The sequence below is a fragment of the Miniopterus natalensis genome, chromosome 9 (assembly GCF_054644295.1).
Source record: "Miniopterus natalensis isolate mMinNat1 chromosome 9, mMinNat1.hap1, whole genome shotgun sequence".
In the NCBI taxonomy this organism is placed as follows: domain Eukaryota; kingdom Metazoa; phylum Chordata; class Mammalia; order Chiroptera; family Miniopteridae; genus Miniopterus; species Miniopterus natalensis.
The window spans coordinates 12,778,941-12,794,154 of record NC_142089.1 but is presented as its reverse complement, the minus strand read 5'-3'; the positions used below and the strand labels follow the sequence as shown (position 1 = coordinate 12,794,154).

The following is a 15,214-nucleotide window of genomic DNA, read 5'->3' as shown; positions in this document are numbered from 1 at the left end:
GCCATGGTGGCTCAGATCTTGAATGAAGGGGCTGGGATTCCCAATGAGGACTCAACTCTCCTCGCCTGGGACCTTAAGACAACACTTTACATTAAAATGCAGAATCAAGTTGTGTCCCAGGGAATGGTGGAGAGGAGGCGAGAGGTGAGGGAGTTGTGTTTCCTCACACTCTGACTAGTCTGAATAGAGATGTGGTGCAAGTATAAAATATGCATCAGCTTTCAAAGACTATCAAAAAATAATGTAAAATATTTCATTAATATTTAAAAAGTTTTATTGCATGTTGAAGTGACAATAATCTGTATATATTGGGTTAAGTAAAACATATTATTAAAATTAACATCACCAGTTTACTTTTTACAATGTGGCTACTAGGAAATTTAAAATGACCTATGTGGCCTGGCTGGGCATGGCTCAGCTGTTGAGCATCGACCTACGGTCCAGGAGATTGCAGTTCGATTCCTGGTCAGGGAACATGCCTGGGTTGCGGGCTCGATCCCCAGTGGGAGGCATGCCAATCAATGACTCTCTCATCATTGATATTTCTCTCTCTCTCTTTCCATTCCTCTCTCTGAAATCAATAAAGGTATATTTTAAAAAAAGAACAATGTGGCTTGCATTATATTTCTATTGGGAAGTACTATTGTAGAAGTCTCCTGGTGACTTTCACCTATCCTGAGGTGAGAAAGTGGCCAAATGTGAAAATACCACCAGGATATAATTAACACAGCAGCATCCCTTGGGGTGTCTCAGAAATAGGTAGGTCAGGAAACCCCATTGAAGATTGGCCTTGCTGTGGCTTGGGCTACATTAGTTGGGTATAAAAGACAAGCGTGACCTCAGAGGGCTGGACCCATGAGTTAAGTCTGGGAGTAAGAGAACTAGTGGCTTTTGATTTGCCATGACCCCTTAAAATGGCTGCACCAAAACATCAATCCAGAAGCCCAAGATGGGACTAAGGGGTAAGAAGCCCCCAGGTACATCCCAAAGAGCTTGGAAGTGGCTTCTAGGCTCAGCAAGCAACTAGGTGGCTCTATTTTAGGGCCTCAGGAGCTTGTTTACAAAGACCCTGTTAGACCATGGCGATGTTGTATGGATTTTTATGCTGTGGGTTAAATCACAAATACCTATGTGCAACAATTCCATATTATGAGAACATGGTATTACCCAGAGCAGTGGACACTGTGGTACCCTGCCAAGATCCTTTTCTGGTTCTGAGAGCTCATCCTCAGCTTCTGTGACTTTTCTGATAACAACTATAGCTGTGATCCTCTTTAGATGACTACCAGTGGATTACCAGTGCTCCCATACCCATTCAAAGAGCCAAAGTTCTCATAGCCAATGATTGACTAGTGCAGATGTACAAAACTTCATCTGCAGATGCAAAAACTCTGAGCTGCCACAGAGTTCTCCAGAGCTCTCCAGTGAGTAGGCCGAGGCGGCACCTGAAACCACACTCTTGTTTGGCTTCTTCTTTTTCCATCCTGCTCTCTTCACTCCCTTCCTGGTTTCTCTTAGAGGCACTTCCTTAATAAATCACTGGTTCTCAAATGCTCATCTCAGCATCTGCTCCTGGGGAACCCCACCAGTAAAACACAGCCAGACTTTATTGTATTGGTCTTGACCTTGGGCAGAAGCCATGCAATACACACCCACTGAGTGTTTAGGGGATTCCAAACCCTTGAGATACCCTTGCTGAGAGCCCTGACCCTGTGCCCAGAAGAGGAGGGGCTGTAGGACTAGAAGACGGCCTGTGTGGTTGGCATCACTCCAGACCATGTCCATGAGGCTGCAACGAATATCACACCAACAGACGTGACTTCCCCTCTGTTTATTTTATTGCTGTTTAATCGGGCTCTTCCCCCACATCTTTTGATCTCCATCATGGTCTCTTGTTCAGAAAGTTGAAACTGTGCCATCTTCATGACATCCCTGCCCTCTTACATAAAGTATTTCAAAATAAAGATTGAAACAGGAACTTTGCTGAGTTTTGCAACAGAGAAGTGTATTCTAGACCTACATTTATAGGAAGTGGGGATGGGAAAGAGCAATGAGCCCATGGGGCTAGGGGGGAGGGGGTGTACACACTGAGGTCAGTCACACAGGTGGGCAAGCAAGATGGGAATGGGTGTCTGGGTCCTGAGGGTTCCAGAATCATGAGGAATTACTGATTTATCGAAGGGGAGAGCTTTAGAAAAATCTATAAACACACACTGTCTCCACATAGGAGGTACTTACTTCTCCTTAAGATAGACTAGAAAAAAATGAAAGCAAGCCCGAAAACCCACATTAACCAAACACACACACACACAAGACAAACTCTAAGTCTCCAGAAAAACACCCTCAAATAGGCACTTGGTGTCTCCAGCTCTGGGGTTGGGGAGACCTGGGGCTTTGTCCCCCAGAGACAGGGTCCACTGTCCCCACAGGGGCACAACTGCTTTTGAAGCCTCTGGGGTCTGATCTGTTGGGTGGTCCTGGCCCAGCTGGACAGGAAGGAGGTCTGTTTAAGTCACTGAGACAGTGACTTGCAGGAAGTTCTGCGCCTGGTGCATTTTCTGAATATAGGAGCCCGGAATTTCTGAAGAGCACAGCACTGAAAGGGCAAATGCCGGCTTTTTAAATGTGGGTGTGGCATGTTGGGAACTGACTGGCTCCATGAGGTGGGGACCATGTCCAGTTTGCTACTAACCACTGTAGCCTTAGGACCCAGCACTGTACCTGGCACTTAGCAGGCCCACAACAATTGTTTATTGAATGACTGAACAAAATTATCCAGGAAGAAAATCCCTTTCTCCTGAGAATACAAATTTATAATTTTTTCACTGGTTATAAATGGATTCATTTAATCATCAATGTGGAACTATAATTCATGTATTCCCCTGACATCAGCTGGCCCTAAAGGAACTTTTAAAAGTTGAAGCTAAGTCTTTTCAGTGGGAGCCAGAGAATTAATCTGGTTTTGTCCAAATGAGAGGGTCTTCAGCAGATGCACTGATGAATTTTGATGGAATAATCAATCCGTTCCTAAGACCAGCAGGGAGCCCAGAACTGGCTGTTCTGGCTGGAGGCTAGGCCAGGATCCTTAGGCGTTGGGTCTGATGTCTGGGGAGGAGGGGCAGGTTTCTAATGATGTCCTGGCGGAAGATCTGAGTGATAAAGAAGTTCCTGGTCTAGCTGCCTGAAGGGCTGGTGTCAGGAATAGGAAGTAGAGGCACCGAGAGAGGAGGGAGGTCAGGGATTGGCCCTAGAACTGAGAACCAGGCAAGAGGAGATGGGTATGGCTGACCCCAGAGCCTTTTACACACTGAACTCTCTGACCTCTCAGGCCACAAGGATGCTGGTCTGGGAAGAAACCCCCAAGCATCTGGGAGAGCCCGTGTCCCTGAGAAAGATGAGTTGTAAGGAGCATCTTGAAGCTGGAGAAGGCGGCTCTGATAAAATCTGCTTCCAGGGAGGGTTCTAAGTGACATTATTGGACCCTCGGGGCATGGGGAGGCTAGCCGATGGTGTCTACACTGCAGAGAGAAAGCCAAGGGGGGTTGGGAGAGGCTGGTGAGGAATGAAGAATTGGGGTCTCTGCCTGGAACTCCAAGGGAGGTGAATTTCAAATGATGATGGTTTAAGGTATGTGGGGGTCCCAGGGTCCCTTTCCATGCCATCTACCTTGACCTTCAGGGCATGGCGGCCAGAACTGGGGATCCCTGAACCTCCTTCCCTTTTACCTTCACTCAGTTTTGGACAAGAGACTAAGGCTTCTTTGGGGAATGATTTGGGTATGAGGTTTTGTTCGGTTCTTCATGTCAGGGCTGTGCCAGTGCTGGCCAGGTGCCCAGCTTATTTTCAAGAAGCAGAGTTGAGGCTCACTGGGGGGTGACTTCAGTGGATGCCAAGGGCCTTCTGAGGAAAGGCAAGGCACAGATATCCCAAATCCCTTGCAATTCCTGAAGGCCTCCCAGTGGGTCCGGTGAAGCTGGGGAGGGGGGAGAGAACTCAGGAAGGGAGGAAGTGCCAAGGCCCCTGCAGTGTAGCCCCGACAGCTGGGCTCTCTCCTTTTCTAGTGCAGGTGCCTGGCTGAAGCTCAGGTTGCTGAGGCGCCCACTTCAAAGGCAGCTACTGTCTCAAATCATCTCACTGCCAGCCACACACCTGACCCCCTCCCCCAGGCTCCTTTGTTTCAGGGACCTTGGTTGATTTTGATAACTGACCACTTGGACAGCTTGTTTTTCCTCTCCTGTGTTTTAAAATCCCACTCTTACATTTTAAATTTGCCCATAAAGAGTAAGCCAGGGAAACCCTAGGCCTCCACCCCAATAAAAGCAGAACCCCAGGCCCAAGCGCTCTCTCTCCCTGCGACCTCGCTGTGTGGCCACAGGTGTGCTGTGCAATTTCCAGGTCCAGTGAATAATAAACTTTTTTGTTTTTTTTCCAAAATTTCTTGATGCTGATTGCTGAGCGGCTTCTTGCAATCATAAGAACCTCAGGACAGGTCCAGCCACAACCCTGGTTATCAATAGGCTGAGACTGGCACACGACACCCACTCATTGCAGGTCAGGGCACCATGTGCCACCATTTGAAGGTGAACGGCTTCCTGCGGACGTTGGTTCCGCAGTGGATTTCTCCCAGAAACTTGTGGTAAGCAGAAATGTCATCGACAAAGGTGCAGCAAAGGCCCAGGGGTTCCAGCAGGGAGCGCACGTGTGTCTCCAGGCAGCATACCTCCTCAACGTGGGGCCCAAATGGCTTGGGGATGCCCAGGTCCTTGTCAAGCACAATCATGTTCACCTGGGACAGAGGGCAGGGCAACAGCTCCTGTTTAGTGAGCACCTACTATGCACCTGGCCCTGTTCTAAGCTCACTGGACCCTCTCAATAACTCTATGAAGTAGGTATTGTGATTTATCCCCACTTTACAGGTGAGGAAACTGAGGCACAGAAGGGGCTAAGCAACTCATACATGGCAGAGCTGAAGTGGGAAAGCAGGCAGCCTTCTTCTGTATGTATGTGCATGTACATGCCTATTTATGCACCAGCATGTGTATGTACATGCATATGTGTATTTGCAAGTACATCCATGTATGCATATGTATGTGTTCATGGATCTATGTGTCTGCATTCTAACCACTCTCTATCTCATAGAAGACTCTCTTCTATGATAATAAGAATCCCCTTGTCCATCCCCTGTCCATAAAGGCCTTTTTAACGTACACAGCCCTCTCCTATCTGTTTAAGGTAAAGGATTTCCCAGGGGCCCAGTGAGGCAGCCAGGACAAGTGTATCTCCCCTCACAGGGAATAAAGCCCAGAGAGGCCAAGTGCCTGGGGTGGGTGGGTGAGGCCACCCAGCAGCTCAGCCAGAACTGGGACCTTCTGCTCGGATGGCCTCAGCCCAGGGGTCCTTCTGGATCTGGCTGCCCCGATTGGCCCAGATGGGGTTTGGGGTCCCGAGCGCCTCACCATGTTTGGGAAGAAGGCTTTGGCCTGGCGGTCTTCGTCCATCTTGAACAGAGCAGGCAGATCGATGATGTCCTGCTCCGTCAGCCCCAGCTCCTTCTTGAGGATGTCACGGTTCCAGTCCAGGCAGCGCTGGGAGCGGGGGAAGAAGGGAGGTCATGCAAGTGAGAGGACATCCCTGACATTGATGGGGAACTCAAGAAGTTAAACCTTTTTAGCTTTAGTTATATAGTTAATAGGCTTGGTGACTAATGCATGTAGAAAGCTATTGTTCCGGGGCCTGGAATGTATGACTGGACCCGCCCTGACCTCAGGAGATCTGCAAGCAATTCGACCCCTGTGCCCCGGGAGGACTGTAAGCGATAAACATGGTGTCTGAGCCATTGCCGTCCAGGGAGAGAAGGTCTGCTGCCCAGGATGCAGATAAAGAATCACCCGTCAGCAGATGCGGGGATGCTCGGGAAATCACCGGACTGTAGCTTTTATCTGATTAATGTTTTCCCTGAATTCCAAACCCTTTACCTACACTCTTCTCCTTATAAAAAGGGCCGGCTTGAGATGAGATATAAGACGGTCCTCAGGGTACATAACCCGCTGTCTTCTCAGATTGCCGGCCATCTGAATAAAGTGCCCATAAAGATTTAATCCTTGTCTTTACTTATTGGTTGTGGTAGTGACAGGCCGCACAAATGCCGCCTTTTCCGGTTTCGCCCCCTTTGTCAGTTCCACTCCTGTGGGCACCATCAGACCCAGGGCACTCCAAGGAATCTCCCAGCGCTCACCTAGCACCCTTTCCCTCTCCAGCGCCCCCTCACCAGGGCTCATAACAGTAGTAACAGAGTGTGCGAGACAGGTCACAGCAATAACACTAGTAAGTGCCCAGACAGTGAGCCAGGCTCAGTGCTAAGTGCTTGCTACGCAGTATCTCATTGACTCGTCAGGCCGCCCAATGAGGTGAAAATAAGGGTGAGCATGTTTTTGATTAATAATAGTAAAAGCTAATATGTACAAGTGTCCTAATTGTACCGTCCTAAGTGCTTTACGTACATTATTTATTTAAGCCTCAACTCCATGAGGTAGACACTATTATAATCCCTATTAGAGATGAGGGGACTGAAGATACAGAGTTCTTAGTGAGGTGCCCAAGGTCCTACTGTCAAAAGTGAGGGGCCATGATTTCATCTCAGATCTACCTGATGCCAAAAAATGACCACAGAGCAGATATTATAATAAAGTCAACTTTCAAATAGCTCCTGAGGGATTTTGTGAACTCAGTTCGGGTTTTGTGAATTTCACTTCTCCAGCATCCACTCCACCCCTTGCCCTGCAATGCTGCATTGGATTGACCACACCCTCACTTTCTGGTGAGAGCTAGTGGATGTTTGCACCTATCTCCTTGCCCCAGGGACTGGTTCACGGATGGACAGGAAATCAGGTGTAAGGCAATCAGTGTACGGTAATTGGTTCAGGTTAGCACAATCAGAGTAAAATGCAAGGCTTTGGTTTAATTGTTGGGGGCATGTAAGACCTCTCTCTTTATGGATGGTGTTCTGGGTGGATGTGAGAACTGTTGCAGCTATGTTCCTACCCACGAGGGCACCTGCAGACCCAAGAAGTGCGAAAAAATGGAGCTGGAGCCCTGATCAGCCTGTGCCTGAAATCCATGCTATGGCTGGACTTTCCACTTATATGAGCTAATCATGCATTTTTGTTGAAATCAGTTTGAGTTTTCTGGTTTTTGTTGTTTTTTTTAAAACTTGGTACTTGTCGAGGAGGAACTGTTCAGTGATGTGACCACTGTTGGATCTGTGAGCTGGACTTGGGCCAGAACAAACTCCCATAGAGACTGATTGTAACTGATGTTCATTCTGATATAAATCAGCACCCCTCCCCTGCCTCCCACTAAGTGCTGGTTCCTGGAACAGGCCATTGTTCTGAACCGGTCAAGCATGAGAAGCAATTTCCCATATCTGGTAGCACCCACATATTGGTACCTGTGACTATTCCCCCTTACCCAGGGATCCATTTCACCTTGCAAAATTCAGGGCATATATTCAGATATGAATTTTTCTGGAGAGCAGGTCTGTTGCTTTCATCATATTTTAAAGGGGTGTATCTCCCCCAAATGGTATGGGCTCTCTAGCCTTACAGAGCCCTGGGCTCTTTAGCTCTGCCTGGTATGCCTACCTTTCCAGGCCCCCTTGTTTCTAGCCTCTGTGTCCTGTCTTTGTCACCCGTTAGCCTCCAGCTTTAGTACAGGAGTAAAGCAGGGAGGCTGACCCCAATGCTTGTTGAAACCCTTCCCTCTGTCATGCGCCCTGAACTCTTGGCCATTCCCTATGGAAGCCCTGAGGATATGAGAGGTGACATTGGGCACAGCCCCTAGGGGCCTTCTGCCCAGCACCCCCTCCCCCCCAAATCAGCTGGGCCCCTGCCCGCCCTCACCTGGAAATACTGGTTCTCTTGCACGAGGCTCTCATTGGACAGAATCTTGTTGATGGTGATTCGCTTGCTGCTCATTCCGCCCAAGCCTGTGGGGGTCAGAGGACAGGAGACAGTTTAGCCTGAGGTATGCCAGCTTCTGGGCTAACTGCTAGGATGAGGGAGGTAGGGCCATGTCACCTGGGCCAGGGAAGGGGTGGCGGCTGCCTTGCTCTCTCTCTGGCCAGAGAGTGGGGTGGCACAATTAGCCACCTGAGTCGTCCACCTGGAGCCTGCTTCTGAGGACGAGCAGCCCTCCGGGGTGAGGATGGCAGAAGCAGGTGGCCCAGAGGTGTCACCTTTTCGTTTTCCAGACCTGCCTCATGCTTGGCCCCTGCCCTGGTCTGTGCTTGCATTTGCCTTCTACTCCACCACGATGGCCCATGTGGTCTCTGCCCTGAAGAGGAAGACCTAATGCTCACTGAGCACCTACTGTGTGGGAGGCACCCTTCCAGATGTTTTCCATGGATGAACCCAGTAATCTTCTCTCATTTTTATGAGGTAGCTGCTAGAATTAAAGATGAGGAAACTGAGGCACAGAAAAGTTACATGACTCGTTCAAGGTCTCAAAGCTAGAGGCACATCCCGCTCTGGGAAGAGTCTCTGGTTCATTGTACTTTCCAGTCTTGTAGCTTGTCAGTGGCAGACAGATTGGGGCTCTAACCCTGCACCTGAACTGTCTCCACATCACCACTTGGACCTATTTGTACAAAGATAATGGTTTCTAGATCCTATGGGTAGCTTTGGAGGTATGTTTGATATAAGAAGAAGCCTCCAGAAAGTCAAGACTTAGGCCTGCCAATGCAAGAAATGAAAGTCCCACCAGGGAAGAATTCAAAAAGGACAGTGGTCTTAGTTAAACTGGTCTCGCCTGTCCTAGCCAGCAGTCACCGCCAGGAACACTGCCTTTGCATGTGGAGGACAGTAACGTAAGCATCAGCCAGCCTCAGGGGGGCAGACTTTTGGAAGTAGGTAGTCTGGAGAAACCCGCCCGAAAGTGACAAAAAGTAATTTAAGAAAAACATAAGAAACTGTCATGGCTTGTCTAACCTGTCTCACTATCTCTGCCTGATCCGCTTTCCCTCTTTCCATGACTAATTTAAGAGCAAACCTCCTCCTATCTATTTCTGTCCCAGTTCTGTGGATGTCTCAGTGACGCAGGTCATTTCTCACTCTGGGACTGACAGAGGTGGTGTATCAGGCCTGTTGACTCCCACTTTTCTTTCTGTCCCTAAAATGCATTATGTATATTTCTACCTCCCCTTCTGAAACACAGGCTCCTTGAGTGCAGATTGTACATCAGTTTTGAGCCTTCTAAGTCTCCTCTGGGTCTGGTGCCATTTAGGTCCTGAAGAAGTATGTGGCACTGTTGGTGATAAAAAGGAGCAGTGGGCAGCTCCATGGTCCAGCTGGTCACACTGAGGTTCACCAGAGGCCAGGGCTGCTTCCTACCATGGTAACAGGCCTGGAGTGGACCAGATGCCTATAGAGGTGGAGCTGGGTGCCCAGGGACAAAGCGGTCATTTGCCCCATCCTCCTGAGGGTCTCTCTGAGGCCTCAGCTCCCTGCTCCCTGCCAGCGCCCCGTGGGCACTCACCTTTAAACATGATGGACTCCCCGTGGCCTTCCTTCTGCTTCTCTCGGAAGAGCTTGTAGCAGGCCGAGGTGCTGGCCATGAGCAACCGAAATTGCTGCAAGAGATCACCCAGAGGGACAGTGTCAGCAGAGGGCAAGTGGCTACAGAGCATGAGGGAGCCCCTGCCCCGAGGATTCAGAGCCCTGTCTACCTATGTCTCAAGCCTCCCCACGTCGAATGGCAAAGGCTGCCTGGCAGGGTTTTCTCGTTTCAGAGGACTATTTCTCACCCTTCCTGCTATAGAAATTCCTCCACTGAATCAAAGCTCAGAGTCAAAGGTGGCCATGGACAGAGGGGAAAAGCTTCTTCAAGTTGCCAAGAGGTCAGATCATTTGCACAAAATCTCCAGGGTATGAAGTTGCAGCCATTCCGTTTCACTTCACTGCAGAGCCCCAGGCCCATACCCATGCTCTCTAGAGGATTACAGCCAACACAGTAGCCACTGGCCTTGGGTGCTTATTGGACATCTGAACTGTGCCTAGTCTGAATTGAGATGTGCTGTTATGAGGAAAATACACATCGGATTTAAAGGACTTATGTAAAAAAGAATGCAAAATCTCTCATTAAGAACTTTTATATTGGTTACATGTTGAAATGCTGATATTTTGGATATATTGAGTTAAAAATGTACCTGCTACACTGACAACATACAAACCAGCTTCAGCCTACTTCCTTCTTCCACTTTCTCTAGATTCCACCCTCTGCTGACAAGAGCCGACGGCACGTGGGTTCTCCACTCTCCTGCCCACTCCAGCCTCAGGAGCCAGCTCACCTTTGTGCCCGGAATGGGGACGAACGTCATGAACTCGTCCACGTGGCCCACGGTCAGCCAGTCCGAGTACAGCTCCACGGGCGCCTGCACCTGCTGGGCCTGCAGGAAGTCCCGCACCACCTTGGTCATCCTCCGACCGCCGGACCTGGGCAGGGGTGGGGAGGAGGCAGCTTTCAGAAGGTTGCCTGCCACGCCTGTCTCACCGGAGGGCCTGCAGCCTCTGGAACCCAGCCTGGACCCAGGGCGGCATCAGCAGAGAAGTCATGGGAAGGAGCCTGAGGGCAGGGCTGAGAGATCCTGGTGCAGGCAGGAGGGCGTTTGAGCCGAAAGGGAAAGAAGGAAGCATTAGCTGCAGGCAGGGCCTGTGCAAAGGGCCTGGAGCCCGGCCTTCAGCCCCTGATGGTGTCAGTGGGTGTGAGGCCAGCATCTATGCTCAGGGGTCCTGCCTGGATTGCTGGAGGGGGCTAGGGCACCGGCATGGTTCTAAAATCTACCCTAGCTTGTGTGCCTCTTTGCTACATTAACTTCTATTTAATTCATTTTTAATCAATTCAAGTGATGCCTCCTCCAGGAAGCCTTTCTTGATTTCTAGATGCCCTGAGTTCTTCAATCTCCCCATTACCCTTAGAATATAACCGAAGACCTTTAAGTGGACAACAAATTCCTCTCTGATTTGGCCCCTACCTCACTCCCCTTCCTCATCTCCCTTTCCCCCTCCTTGCTCTGTGTGCTCTAGCCACCTGCTAAACTTGTTACCACCCCAAGGTTTTACCCTTGCTGTTCCTTCTATGAGGAATGTTCTTTCCCTCTGCTCTCTGCATGGCAGCCTCTTTTTCTTTATCTGGCTCTTGAGTCCAAAGCTAGTTTCTTAAACCATGAAAGTTAAAGTACCCTTGCCCCGTCACTCTATTGTGTAACCTTATTTTATCATCTTCATTGTACTTAGTAGCGCCCAGAAGTATCTTATTTATTTTCTTGCTTCCATGTTTATTTTCTGTACTTCCCTCACCCTAATAAAACCTCTGAGAGCTGGGACTTTGTCTGCTTTGCTCACTGCGGTGTCCCTGGACCCCAGAACAATGCCTGGTGCTGAGAAGGCCCTCAATAAATATTTTTCTCTAGAAGCCCTCCCGAATTCCCCACGGGGATCAGGGACCCCTCCTTGGGTTCCTCTGGTTCCTTGCCATCCTTTATATTACTGCACACACACCTGTTTCATGTCTGTTATCACCAGTTCCTTGAAAGTGGGGGCTGGGCTTCATGTTTGGAACCTCATACTTGACACAGGGTCTGGCACTTGGCTGGAGTTGGGAAATGCCTGCTGAATGAGTGAGTGGCTTTTGCACAGAGGGCGAAGGACAGGAAGGTGGGCAAAGGGTCACTGACAGTGCCAGTGGCCTCCACTAAGAAGGCAGAGCATCCCATGTGGCTTGGAGGGACATTGTGCCCAAATCCTGGCTGGTCCCATTTGTGCAGGTTCCTGGCAGCCCTTTTGTGAAGTGAGGACCCACAGCACTCACTGTCACCCCAGCAACTGCCCTGACCAAGGAAGACGCTGCCTTTTTATCGACTGGTGGGTCATCTGGGGATGGAATGAGAGTGTTGTGGACAGGCCGTGGAGCCAGGGACTCACGCTTTGGGGCAGGGCTATGTCTTCTCTTGACTTTTTTGTGTATGGGCACCCTCAAGGATTTGTTGGTGTGCTCCCACTCATCTTCTTTCAGTATTCCTTCCCTAACTGGTCTATAATCTCATTATATAGCCTCCCGTTTTGGGAAGAGAGTTTTTAATTTAGTTTTATATTTGATCCTAATTCATGCTAAGATATACAGGCTAACTTGGTTTTCTTTCCATGAATGTCTGTATCTTATCAGGGAGTCATGGGAGGGGTTAATTCTCCCAGCCATTCCTCTCCATGTATGAGCAACCCAGGCCACTCCTAGAGAGACAGAGTAACCTCCCCACCCTGCTGCCCCTGGTCCCACCCTGGCTTCTCTTACAGAGGAAAGCTGCTCCCGATGAGGATCCGGCCCAGGGGGTATGTCTTGCCGTTCACGGTCACTGGGGGGCTGACCTCCAGGTTCCCAAAGGAATCAAGGCTGGTGACAGGCTCAAAGAGGGGTTCCCGGGTCACGTAACCGAAATCTGGGCCCTAGGCAGGGGCACACATCCATCATTAGTGACCTTTTATGATTTTTTTGGTAAAAAAAAAAAAGTAGGGGCCTTGTTTGGGAACTTGCACTGGGGCTGGGACTAAGCTTGTCTGACAAAAATCCTCATAAAAAAAAAAGTGGAATGGGAAGATGTGTGGCTTATCCTGGCCCAGCCGAGAGGCTCCAGGGACAGCTGTGGCAGGTGGGGTGGATGGCTGGAGCTTAGCACTTTCTCGCTTGGGAGGCCCAGATGGCAAGGTGTGGTTTGCTGGGGGCTGGGGCAGCTGGAGCTTTACAGCATCACAGGAGGGCAGGCACAAGGCACAAAGCTGGGCTTGGCACCGGCCTCCAGGAACAACGCAGCCCAGGGCTTTGGGAGCAGGCCAGCGAGTGGAACCCTGAAGGCAGTCGATGATCCAGGGAGGGTGAGAGCAGGGTCTGGGAGGCCTCAGTTCTCACGCCCGTGGCAGGCCAGTTTAACTCTACCTCTCACAGTGCTGGAGGAAGTGGACAGTCCTCACTGAGGACAGTATCCAGGGGTAAGCATAACAACAGCTAATGTATCAGGTGCAGCACGGATGCCTTATAGAAAGCCTTCGATCTGCACAACGGTCCTATGAGATGGATACTGTTCCCATCCTCATTTTACAGAGGAGCAAGCTGAGGCTTCAGAAGGCTGAGTTGCTTGCCCCAGGTCATGCTGCTGCTAAGGGGTGGAACCAGGACTCAAGGCTAGGTCTGCCTGACATTCTAGAGCTTTGCGCTCACACCAAGGGCTTCACCACCTCCCTATGATGAGGGGGATAGGTTAGCAAAGGTTTACAAGAAGCAGGTGTGACCCGGTCAAGAGGTCGCCTCTGAGCAGCCCTGATATCTTGGGGAGGAGTGGAAATGGCCTCTTGAACTGGGGTCAGATTGCTTTAAAAAAAACCACATGCACTGAAAACCACAGCTTTAATGAGCGTTGAAGTTGAAACCATGATTTTCGACAGTTGCTTAACTAGAATTTTCCTCTTTGAAACTTATTTTGCTGCAAGTCGGAAGTGGCAGAAGTCAGGGCCCCTGATCTGCCTTTGTTGCCCACAGTTCCCATTTCTCATTTAACAGAAACTCTCCATTTTTGGGAAATGCATCAATTATCAGAGCAGGAAAGGACCTTAGAGCTCACTATTCCAACTGACCCATTTTGCAGGTAAGAAAACAGAGGCCCTGGGCAACAGACTAATTTGTCAAGGGTGCTTGAGGTCTCCTGACCACTCTGTCCTGTGAGAGTCCCCAGGATTGCACTTCACCTCGCCCCAGGGTGGTCCTCAGCATCTCACCAGGAGCTGCTTTACTGGGAAGTCCTTCAGGTTTCCGTCTCGGGGGGAGTCCAGTACCACGGGAAAGCCTTTGTGGGGGGCCTCGATGTAGCCAAACTCAATTTCATCCTGCGGGGACATCAAGGGGAGCCATCACATGAGCCCAGAGCGTCACCAGTGAACACCGGCCAACCTCCCCAGTTCTCTTCCTGACTGTGAGTGATGGCTGTGGTCCTTTTCTTACATATCCTTCCACGGACAGTCTCTGCACATTCCAAGCATGTGTGTGTATTCATATCAATCCCATTTTATAAAACACAACTGGTAACATCCTATATACATTTTCCTGCAAGTAACACCTTAACTGGAAGCTCATTCTGTATTTAGAGATTGGCTTCTTTCTAGCTGTTGTATCATACTCCACCGCAAGGCTGTCCTATCATGTGTATGCTTCCCCTGTCCCCCGTGGAGGGACATTTGGGTTGTTTTATAGGCTTTCGCTGCTTAGACTGCAATGAACTGCCTCATCCACTGATGTATCTGAGCACACAAGCATGCATGAGCCGATAGCAGAATTCCCACACGTGGCGCTGCTGGGTGCCAGGGTACTGACGTTGAGCCAGCTCTTCTTGCCTGAGCCCTGGGCCATGTCCTTCCCAGCCTGGGGCTCCTCACCTGGATCCAGCGGTCTCCTCGGTTTATGTACTGGAAGCAGACCTTCAGTTCGCAGTTGGTTTTCTCAACCAGGTTCTTCATCTCTTTCAGGAACAGATAATTGTCCTTCATGCTGAGTTCAGAGAAGAGGGGAAGGCCAGGAGAAAGGGTGAGGAGGGACGAGGGCCAGCCCACTGAGGTGGCAACAGCAGCTGGCACCTCTAGGCTGTGCTAGGCTGGTGAGGCCATCTGTGTTCACAGTTACCTTTGCAAAGGCTGCTGGATTCAAGGGCCAAGAAAAGTCACCCACATGTGTTTGCTAAGGTCAGGAACAAATAAAATGAGGAGGGGAGCTTTACCCCCACCTGTCCCAAAGCCTTGTCTCTGACTCCCCAGATTTCCAAAGAGGAGTTGTTAGCACAGAGGCAGGGGATGGGCCAGGACCTCAGGGTCCTTTGGGTGTGGCCAGCATCCACCCACAGGCACTCTCTCCCCTGCTTCTCGCTTTGCTATGGCTGTCTAGCACATAAGAGGTGTTCAATAAAATATTGCTGAATGAATGAGATGAATAGCCATTGCATAGGATGTTCCCAACTCCACAGTATGGCCAAGAGTAAGAAAAGAAATGTTAACCATTGCTTTTAGAGCACAAACTCTGTGCCAGGACCTTGGATGGATACTTTGCCTGCTTTATCTCATTTAATCCTCACAGAGACTCTGTGATGTTAGCATTTCAGAGAAATGGAGGCACAGAGAGGCCAAGA

General features: G+C 49.8%; 1 protein-coding gene across 1 annotated transcript in view; it reads right to left on the bottom strand.

Annotated features, from left to right (window-relative positions):
- Nucleotides 1-4,425: 4,425 nt before the first annotated feature.
- PADI2 (peptidyl arginine deiminase 2) overlaps nucleotides 4,426-15,214 on the bottom strand; it is a 39,513-nt gene continuing 28,724 nt past the window's right edge. The window contains exons 9-16 of the mRNA XM_016219459.2: nucleotides 14,472-14,583; nucleotides 13,818-13,925; nucleotides 12,343-12,494; nucleotides 10,343-10,487; nucleotides 9,532-9,625; nucleotides 7,899-7,984; nucleotides 5,457-5,585; nucleotides 4,426-4,786 (exon numbers count right to left, since the gene is read on the bottom strand). Coding sequence (XP_016074945.2) covers nucleotides 4,553-4,786; nucleotides 5,457-5,585; nucleotides 7,899-7,984; nucleotides 9,532-9,625; nucleotides 10,343-10,487; nucleotides 12,343-12,494; nucleotides 13,818-13,925; nucleotides 14,472-14,583 — 1,060 coding nt within the window. The 3' untranslated portion in view covers nucleotides 4,426-4,552. The remainder of the gene's footprint in view (nucleotides 4,787-5,456; nucleotides 5,586-7,898; nucleotides 7,985-9,531; nucleotides 9,626-10,342; nucleotides 10,488-12,342; nucleotides 12,495-13,817; nucleotides 13,926-14,471; nucleotides 14,584-15,214) is intronic.